General features: G+C 42.8%; 1 protein-coding gene across 1 annotated transcript; it reads right to left on the bottom strand.

Moving 5' to 3' along the window:
* Positions 1 to 2703: 2703 nt before the first annotated feature.
* Positions 2704 to 8098, bottom strand: CE4H1orf53 (chromosome E4 C1orf53 homolog). The gene is made up of 3 exons (XM_043567913.1): positions 7438 to 8098; positions 4420 to 4521; positions 2704 to 2947 (listed from the first exon to the last, which is right to left on the bottom strand). The coding sequence occupies exons 1-3, from the start codon at positions 7699 to 7701 to the stop codon at positions 2876 to 2878; spliced, it is 438 nt and encodes a 145-aa protein (XP_043423848.1). The 5' UTR covers positions 7702 to 8098; the 3' UTR covers positions 2704 to 2875.
* Between the last annotated feature and the right edge of the window lie 2275 nt (positions 8099 to 10373).

Here is a 10373-nt window from a genome sequence, read left to right as displayed (position 1 = left end):
TTGCAGGGTAGTGAAAAATAGCACCGACTTTTAAATCTTCCCCCGCAAGCAGACGTCCAGAAACTCAAGACTTTGGTGGAAGATACAGAGGATGAAATGGCAGGTGTTGGTATGGAGTGGAGAGGGAGGTTCCTTCTGGGCTGGCCACAGATTGTGAGGTCTCTAAGTGCTCAGAGGAAGGCAGCACACTAAATGCCATTCGCCTGGTAGTGAGCCGGCTTCCCTAGCTTGTTTGGAGATTAATTTAAACCCGGCTGCTTTCTGGCAGTGGAAAAGCGCATGCAGGAACAGACTTTGCAAATGCCTTGGATAAAGGGCATTGCTGTGGAACAAAGATCGGCCCAGGGCCCAGCAGCATCTATCTCCCCTTCTGGTGGACCCTTCTTTTCCAAACACACCAGGTGTGGGAACCCCAAGTTTCATTTGAAAAAAAGGGGGGGCATTCTCTTCCTTGCCCTGCAAAATCAAATGGGCTAGCCCATTTGAAGTATGCATTGCATACTGAAGAGAGCGAAGTATGCATTGCAATTCACCTGCAGTGAAAACTACCAGGACAGGGCCCTTCTCCTAGAGAAAGGAGGTCCCCCTGCTTCAGGGAATTTATGCCCATCCTCCACCAAGGTAAACCCCACAAGAAGATTCCTCAGTTCCCTGGGTTCCAGCGGGTCTTTCTATGTTGGAAACAATCTAGAAATTAATTCCCCTTGACTTACGGTGACTTATGATAGGAGTCTCCAGAAACCATGAAAGTGGAGCAGTGCCAGGGTTGACTTAAACTGGGAAGTTTCTATTTCTCGGCATCCACATGTGTTTGTATACACACACCCAATAAGAAACCTGAATTTTTACTTTACAATGTGTGAATACAATATAGCTTGGAGCTCTTGCAGTGAGGCCCATTTATGTGGCCATATTGTGTTTAATGTGGGAGCAGCGCCCGCCGCCACCCCTGACGTGTGGTTCACAAGCATCTCCTCAGAACCACAGCGGAGAACTTCAGACCTTGGCTACCTGGCCCCAGATGCTGGAGAGAGTAAGAGCGCCCCCCATCCCCCAACGGCTACTCCTTCCTGGTTGCCCACAAGCTTGAAGTTCTGCCAGGAAGAGTCCCACACGACAATCATCCCTGAGGGACATCGGAGTCCTTTTCCTTGGGCCAGTTTCCTACGGTAGGAAGAACACGGGGAGGAGGAAAGAGCTGCCTCTAGGAAGGAGACATCCCATAAGTTATTTCCGTCTGTCAAGGGGCTTTCTCAAAACACTGCCTTACACGGTGCTTTTCAAAATGAACTTCCTTTCCTCTTTCTCTTGTTTCTTCAGAAAGATGACCTTTTCAGGCTCCATTTCTTTCTCTTCTCCCTCTGGGGACTGCTGAAGAAAGCACCATCCAGCTCCCACCCAGAAGGTGGACTTGGTAATCTTCAAATCTAGTGGAAAACATTGAGCTATCCGGTTGCTTCTTGACCTGAGAATAGAAAGGAAATTGGCTCCCAGGAGTCCATAAACCTGTCCGGAAAGCCTGACTGCCTCCACAATCGTAATGCTTACCTCCTTCTCCTATTCCCCTCCTCAAAATGATTTCTAGAGAGGACAACACCAGGCCACAGAGACTGACTTTTTACATCCCAAGAGGCTGCCAACACCTCACAAGGCCCACGGGCAGGGTTACTTAGGGCACCACAGTGGGGGCAATAGCAAAACTGGGGCACTAAAATGCCAACGTTTTGGGAAAACAGCTTAATATGTGACGTAAAAATAACAGCACAAATCACAATCAAGGGGGGAAACCAGAACTTTACTGGGCTTCTTTTTCACTTATTTTACAGTTTGGAATGTCTTGTACTTTGACTCGAAGACGTGAGAAGGCACCAGAATCTCTTGGTTGCTCCAGATCTCTAAAACTCGTATTCAGGCCATAGGCAGAGCCTAAGAAAGACCCCTGAGATGCCCGAGAGCCTTTTGGATTCTGTTGGGAGAAGAGGCTGAGGGCCAGCTCTGGGCAGAACCAGTCTTCCGATGCACAGCAGCCTCATTTTACTGAACAGCTTCCACTGGCAAGGAAAAGGCTTTCTGGGACCATTGTCCTCAGAGGGAAGCAGGGAAGAGAGTGAAGAAACAATAGTTCCTGCAAGCTCCTAACCCAGGTTGGGTCCTGATACCCCAAGCTGTCACTGAAGTGAATGGAATGGGCATAAAGCTAATACAATGTCCTAAGACAGATTTGCCTGGGAAGTGCCATGAGACATGGAGGAGGGAACTGTGGGGGGAGAGAAGAAAGAATGGTCTAATCAGAGGCATCTTAAGCAGCCCTGACCCTCAAGTCAGAATGATTTAGAGTTTTTATTGAGAGAACAGATGGAAGATGAGAGCATTTCCTGATGCAGAATGGCACTTCTTGGGCACTCATATGCTGCACAATATAGCATTATATCAATCTTCTTATAGCTCGAGATATAAATAAAATGAAGACGGTATTCAAACCCTTCTATTTGCCAGCAACCTCCCTTGGGTTGCTAACACTGAGGAGAAAACAGTAGGAGAACGGAGGCTATAAGAAAAATCGAGAGCTACTAAGGTGACCCGATTGCTACTATTTATTTAATGGAACAGTCATTATTTTCTTTCTTCAACATATGTGTCTGATAATGAAGCAAAAAGAAAGGAAAATAACTATCAATGTGCCACTTCAGAAACACACAAACATTTGCTAGCTTTTTCATTTTATTGATGTTCTTTTAATATATGTATTTATGATTAAACTAGTGCTCAAAGACTAACAGCACAGATAGCAATTCCGGATTAGAGTTGTTTTTTGTTTGTTTTTTGTTTTCTAAATACAGGCTCAATAAGATGGAGAACAGAGAAGAAATTGTTGTCAAACATAAAAATGTGAATTGAATTTCTTCCTTTTCGATGGATCCTTAACATTGACTTGACCATATGGACACTGCAGAAGAAGTAAAACAAACTATTATTGAATTATTTAACAAGCTTCTTGAAAAAGTGTAACACTTCTCATAGTGAAAAAAAGAGGCTGCTAATAATGTTATATAGATCATTTGATCTATTGGGTCCTGCCGACTAAGAGGAGAATAATGGCAACCTCTGGCAAATGGTCCTAATTAGGGTCCAAGAATCACTTCCTAAAGGCATCCTTCCAACTTTAAGAATTTTACTGTCAAAAACTCACTCTTAGAAAATTCTCAGGTCCTCAATTTATGCAAGGCTCTTATGCATTTGATTAGAAACAGCTAATGGCACAGGTAGAAACACACATAAATGGGAAGGCTTAATTTTTCATTACTGGCTATAGTTAATACATGCATTTAATGTTTATTCCTTCATTGTAAAGTTGGTCAGTTAAAGGAAATAATACCTCCTTACCCCAAAACATACAGTCAAAATGGTCTGTAAATAGAGGTTGTTACCTGTTTATAATCTTAATGCTATAACAATTTACCTTACTAATGTGCTTTTTAAAATTTTTTTAAAATATTTCTTTGAAAGAGAGAGAGAGACAGAGAGAGTGACAGTGGGGGAGGAGGCAGAGAGAAAGGGAGACACAGAATCTGAAGCAGACTCCAGGCTCTGAGCTGTCAGCACAGTGCCCCAAGCGGGGCTCAAACTCACAAACTGTGAGATCATGACCTGAGCAGAAGTTGGACGCTTAACTGACTGAGCCACCCAGGTGCCCCAATTACTAATATGCTTTTTAAAAGTTATGGTGACACACACAATCCCATTTATTTTTTTGCTCAACATAGGGAAGGATTAGTTAGTTCACCTTAATCAGTGAGCACAGAGATATATTCACTGAAATATATGTCTTAGGAGATACACAGCACTAAGTTTGGGAGAGCTATCTTCATGGTTATGAAAACAGAGTAGAAAACAGCCACAGAAAGAATGGGAGAGGGAGAGAAGGAAATGAAGAAGAATAAAAGAAAGAAAGGGAAGGAGGGAAGGAAGAAAGGAAACCACCCTCATTGAAAGGAAACCCACTTCACAATGCTGATCAGATTTCTATTTATTCAGCTAATAATGAAGACAAAAATGTTGTCTGGGATCTAGTTTGTAATATTCTGGATTTCTTTTCCTGCCCTCCTTGCCCTTGCCTAGTGATATGACTTATTTGAAACCTCATGAAAAGTTTCCTTGTAATAACGAACTCCCATGAATCTCAAATCACAGCATCTCAAGGAACTGATGCTCACAATGAAAAGTTACAAAATTCCATTAACTTTAAAGGTCCTATGTCGGTCCTAAGGATTTCGTTGTCCTTGGCTAAAGCTGCTTGTGAAAAGTGCCCTCCAGGTCTATTAGGCTTTTTTCACTTGACTTGTTTTTCAAATACTAGGTATTTACGAAGTTACAGAAGCACCTAAAACTGCTGGTGTAATGCGAGAATTTGCTACTCACGTGTCTGCAGGCAGACCCGCAGCATTTGCCTCTCTGCAAGTGGGCAAGCCGTGTAAGCACCAGATAGCCAGTGGCTGGATCCGTGTAGTTTAGCTGGCCAGCCTGAAGAATAATGCAATGAAACAATTCATTAATCTCAATATTCACCATATCTCCTCACCATAATTTCTACTCATAAAATACTGCAAGATTTTCTTTAAACAATATTAAACTTCTTCCCAGCAATTCTGGTGGCACTTGCAATTAAAGACTGAATGCATTCCAACATTACATACAATCCAACTTTATGTGACATAAGGAGAAAATATACAGTTTGAGAAAAATGAGAAGTTGATGGAAAAACAAGAACTCCTCTATACCCAATAACTATGTAGCCACTGCTCAGGTATTTTTCATTCAGTTTCTAGGTAACAAGTTTAATAACAGGTGATTTAGATGACTTTAAGAGCTTAAGAGGCTGAAAATGAACTTTCACTCAGAAGTTGCAGTTACAATTTTAGTACTTAAAATATGTGGATAATGATTTAAACTTACAGAAGAGGTGCTAATCAAAACCAACAGTCCTTACAGAAAAGTATTACCTTGCTATTATTGGACACTTTTCTTTACCTTCATGATGTGTTACTCCATTGCACATTTTATACTATTTTCTGTTTTGGGAGTGTTGTTAGTTCTGTTTTTAAGTGAAAAAGGTATTGTTTTAACATATTAACACGCACTGCTTTCACAAGGTTGATCAAAAGCAACTTTTACTACACCACTTCAGACGTCAAGGAAGCATACTCTACTGACATTCGAACTCAGTTTTTAAAAAGTGTCCCAAGTACATGGTATGAAGGCAAAGGACATAATGTGGCCTATCCTGTGAATTTGGGCCATGGAGATGATATTATTTATCCTTGAGGTTTTGTAGAGGAACCTTCTCTTGGGCTGTTTATAATAACCATTTAACCACAAAGTAACACTGCACCATTCATGTATAGAACCTTTTCATTAAACTATGCATGACACCTGAATGTCTTCTAACATACTTTTGTATGTACCACAAGTTACTTCTTCTGAGTGTCTTCCTTAATGACTAAATAGTTAATCTGGCTGAGAATTTAACCAACTGTGCTTCAAAGATAAGGCATAGAGCAAAAAGACATAGGGTTCAAGTCTAAGTCTACTCTAAGGCATTCCAGCAAAGCCAGACCAGGACCAAAGAAACCAGCAAGCAAGTCTCAAGGCCAGTCTACAGGGCCTCTCAAATCTCTTGGGACCACAGAGGCAGATTACACGAAACCAGGAGCAGTAAACTACTTTAGAACGATCAATTGTCAAGACCTCACTTCTTTATGAAACCTGGGTCTGAAGACTTGGAAGAAAAGCCAAAAAACACCAGGAACTCTGTCAGCAGCCTTCTTTCCACTTCTCATAGTTTCTGGGAGTCTTCTGAGGGCAATCACCTAGCAACCCAGAAGCCTACCAGATTGCTCCTGCATTTGCGCCCACTCTCCTGATTTCCCTATTGATTGAGGAACTGTGAGCTTATTGGCTGCCCCCACAAATTTGATTTGTCCTCAGTAGATAAGCCTCAGGTAATGGTGGCAACAAGGATATGACAAGAATGCTGACAGTTTACAAGATGTTCCGTGATACAGATCAGCACAGGGAGAAAGAGACCCATCCGCCTTGAGGTGTGGGAAAAGGACCATGGTTGGGGGGGGGCGGGGGGGGGTAGGGCTCTGATTTGTTGAAAAAGAAAAACAAACCTGTTATTGTATTTACTTCTGGTCTCCTTGACATTCATTTCACTTGTGCTCCTGACACTGATGAAACAAATGTGGATTTCCTAAGTGGGAAGAATTTTTCCTTTCCCAGGCTGACTGAACCTGTCTTTACATGCCACTGCTGTTTGCGCTAAAAAAGATGAAACTTTTGCTTATATTTACCATATTTATATGGTGATGTATGGCAACAAATTACATATGTTATTTTCAATACAGTATAAACAAGAACACTCAAAAGCTGTCTGTCATTTCCTGATGAATCTTTATGCAGAAGTTTCAACACCTGAATGAGCCAAACAGTGGATTCCCAGGGCCTACTGTCAGCAGGGGGAGAAAAGTCAATTTTAGAAAATCTCCAAGGTTTTCTTCTCTACTTCTTTGGTACAAGCAACAGCAGATATTAAGGACTGGTCACACACAGTGTGTGTGACCTACTTAATAGGTTACTTTTACATCGTGTTTGTATCTTCATGATAGAGTGCATGTGCTCTCTCAAGATAATAAAAACATAAATATGTTCCCTTTACACTTATGTGGTCTGAGGTGTTAGAAACCGTGGGCGGAAATGGTAAATTGTGATATTGGTACTAATAAGGGACTGCCAAATCCCCAAACAGAGAAAAACATAGCTCAAGATTGTCTAGGAAGAATGTAAACGCCTGATTATAGTTTCTCTTACAATTGTGCTGTTAGGGTGCAGAGAAAAGACGAAAGGAGAGCAAAAATTAAATTAAAAATAAGTTTGGTTCACTTACGCATTACTAATATCATTGGATAACGAAGTGTTTAACTGATGATGCAGAGAAACACACAACCTATTTTTTCCTCTGACTTCTCAGCTCCTCTACCTCTTGCATCAATTCCTAACAACCCGCCCCCAACACACACACACACACACACACACACACACACACACGCGCGCGCGCGCACAGAAGCATGATGGGTTCCAAAATGCGACCAGAGTTTAGCTCGGACGCTGGTCAGCAAGGACCCACACTTAGCACAGATATACATTAACTCTGCTCGGAATAGCAAACTGCACAGTTTCCCAGCGAAAAGGTCGGAGCAGGAAGCGCGCGTACTCGTCAGACGCCAGAGGCTGGACTGCGCGGGCTTCCAGGAACCTCTCCCTCTGCTCGGGGCGCGCAGGCGCACCGATCCCGGGCTCCCGCGGGGCCTGGGTGCGGCGGGGCGGGGTGCGGCGGGGTGGGGCGGGGCGGGGCGGGGCGGGCAGGAGGGGCCTCACCGCGCACGCGGCGGCGTGCAGGTCTGCGATCCGCCTCTCGGCCGCCGTTAACTCTTCACTCTCCCGACTGCTCGCCGCTCCCTCTAGTCCGCATGGCGAGCAGCGTCCGGAGCGTCCGCGGTCTTCTTTAGAAGCGGAGCAGAGGGTTAAGCAGAGGTGCCGTCGGAACCCTCCCCCGACCCAGAGAAGTTTCGGAGGCAGAGCTGCTTGCGGTTGCGTCCTGAGCGCGGCGCGTGCCCACGCCGGGATCTGTCTGGCCGCCATGGCCGCCGTCGGCCCGGAAAGGCGGGGCGCCCCGCGCTGGGGCCCGGCGGGACGGCCACGCGGGTCCGGGTTGCGCGCTGGGAGGCCGGCCTCGGGCTTCGGGCCTCGGACCTCGGACCGGCGCCGCGAGGACCCAGCTTTCGGCCTCCGCTGCTGGGTCCTGCTGCGGAAATAAAAATGGACTTTTTAGGCGGCCGATGAAGTTCCAGCACGATGCGGGGACGGGGAAGAATGGGCCATTTCTAATCTTGGGGCCTAAATTCTAAGCGGACATTTTTTTCTCATGTCACATTAGACTTGAGATCATTCAGCATAATCGCCAAACCTGTTAAGATGCAAGAAAGGGATCAAAATACCCGAGGTTTGTTTATAACCAGCTAGGGTCTGTTCAGAAAAGGCTGGGCATTTACAGGTAACATGCACTATGAATAAAGCTGGCCTCGCCTAAAAAGAGGACCAAAAGTGAAATCGCACACTGAATAAGAAAAGGCAGTATTTTCATGTTGTTAAATACTTGCAAAATCCAGACAAAATTCTATCCTTTCTGAAACGTAAAAGTTATCGAGATACCCCCCACAAAATTGAATTTTGAGGACATTAGCACAAGCCCAGGAGGCAATTTCAGGTGTTAGAATTAAATTAACACCACTCCTACCCCTCTCCCTCCACCCCCCCACCCCCCCTCAGCCTGCGTTTCTGCAAAGGAGGGTTGAAGAGTAGCCATTTTGTAAGTGTTCTTCAGTTTTCAAGAATTGAGGGCAGGAATCCATCCCCGAGGGCAAGATTAGATCTTTGAGTTGCACAGAAGTTTGACCAAGCCACCATAGGCCATCACTACTCTTTTTTTTTTTGGTATCTGCATTTACCATGTCTGGAATTTACTTAGTAGGTGCTGATTGAACCGACCCTATTGGCCCATTAAAAATTTCACAGCGAATTAGTATTTTTGGCCAACTCTGTTTCCTTTGTGTTGGAATCATCAATTAGTTATTAGCTTAAAACCAGGAAGGCTAAAGAGGGACCTAAAGAAAAAAGCAGTGCAAAGGTGGGACGAAACTTGAGAAGGGACTCCATCCACCACAAGTCAGGTGTGTTTGTGTACTTTTTCCCTAACCAAATTCTGGAATAAGGAAATAAGTCTAGAAGTTCAGATTGATTGCGTTGTTTTTTTAAAATTGAGGATAAGGACCTATTAATAATTGGTCATGGTATTAATTCAAAGGGTGGGAACAACATTTTGCAGAGATGAAATAGTCTAGACCATGTTCAAAAAGAAAATACATACTCTTACAACAGGGTTAAGTATTTTTACATGAAGCTTTTGTTCTGGTGGATGGGGGGGGCGGGAAATCTTTGTGTTAATAAAATAGTTCTGTATTCTGATTATGATGGTCACACAAGTCTACACATGTGATAAGATAGAGAACTCTATACACTTTGTTCCCATATAACATTCTTCGTTTTGGTATTGTACTATAAGTATGTAAGATGTAACCATTGGGGAAACCTGGGTAAAGGGAATCTATCTTTGCAACTTCTTGTGAAACCGTTAATTATTTCCAAATCTAAGAACAATCGTTTTTTTAAAAAAGATGTAAAAATGGTTTCCAAATTACTTGTTAAGGTAGATCACTGAATTAGCCAGAACCTTTCTACATCTTCTCCATTCCCAGGTTTAAAAATCAGCCTTTTTGGTTAAGGCCCTTTGGGCATTTAGGCTGAGAAAGCTGTTTTGTACTATTAACATGTTACTTGGGTGTGCATTCTTACAGATATTTATTTTTTAAATATAACAGCTAGAAATCTGTGTGATTAAGAGTTTAATAAAGTATATTATTAAAAATAATTTCCAAACATTTGATAATTATCATTTAGACATTGAATACATTATCTGCCTCCTTCAATTTTCATTTGATTTTCATACTTTAGAGTCAGTGTCATTTCACATCCAGTAAATTTTCATTCATTGTCTTAAAAAGCCTCCTCAGGGCTTGACCTTTACCTTATTCTAGCGTGTCTTCATTTCTTTTTCAATTCTCCACACTCACAGTGGACAAAACTGTATGAACGTGGGGGCACAGCGTCCTACCTTAGAATGGTAAAGTAAGTCCTCACTTTATTTGCAAAGCATTTACATCCAGATATGCTTTAGGAAGAGTTATTTTGTGTCACATCTCTGCATGTAACATGAGATTGGATATATTTTATACTTCTTCCCATCATTTGAGATGCTTATGTTGATAATGAACATGATTGTTATTTTGGAGAGGAGGAGGAGAGGAGTTCAAAGAAATGCATTCCCCTAGGTTTCATCTATATTAATTTTTAAATAGATATGGTAGGCATCTCTAGGTTTCAAGATACAGATCACACAACTTAATCTGGTTACAATAAAAGGAATTTGCTCATTTAACTATAAAGCATGACCTGATTCAGGGCTCAACAATATGATCAGGGCTCAGTCTTTCCATCTTCAGCTATGCCTCTTCACTGTTAATTCCCTTTTGAGTCAGGTTCTTTTCTCATTGGTGAAAGATGGCTGCAAACGCCTCCCAGGGCTTCATCCTTTCTCACCCTTGTCCATTTAAAATGAGAATCTTGTTATGAAGCTTCTAGACAAGAAGAAGCCTTTTTGCCCCCCAAAGTCCTAACAGTATCTCTCTTCACCGTGT

This window comes from Prionailurus bengalensis, chromosome E4 (genome assembly GCF_016509475.1).
Source record: "Prionailurus bengalensis isolate Pbe53 chromosome E4, Fcat_Pben_1.1_paternal_pri, whole genome shotgun sequence".
NCBI lineage: Eukaryota > Metazoa > Chordata > Mammalia > Carnivora > Felidae > Prionailurus > Prionailurus bengalensis.
The sequence above is the reverse complement of the archived record's forward strand: the minus strand, read 5'-3'. Positions and strand labels throughout refer to the sequence as shown.

What these genes read in the sequence shown, in the direction of transcription:
- CE4H1orf53 (XM_043567913.1), bottom strand. Translation starts at nt 7,701, where the DNA reads ATGGCGGCCAGACAGATCCCGGCGTGGGCACGCGCCGCGCTCAGGACG. An exon ending in TGCACGCCGCCGCGTGCGCG is followed by an intron (nt 4,522 to 7,437) that starts GTGAGGCCCCTC and finishes ATTATTCTTCAG; the next exon opens with GCTGGCCAGCTAAACTACAC. An exon ending in GCGGGTCTGCCTGCAGACAC is followed by an intron (nt 2,948 to 4,419) that starts GTGAGTAGCAAA and finishes CTTCTTCTGCAG; the next exon opens with TGTCCATATGGTCAAGTCAA.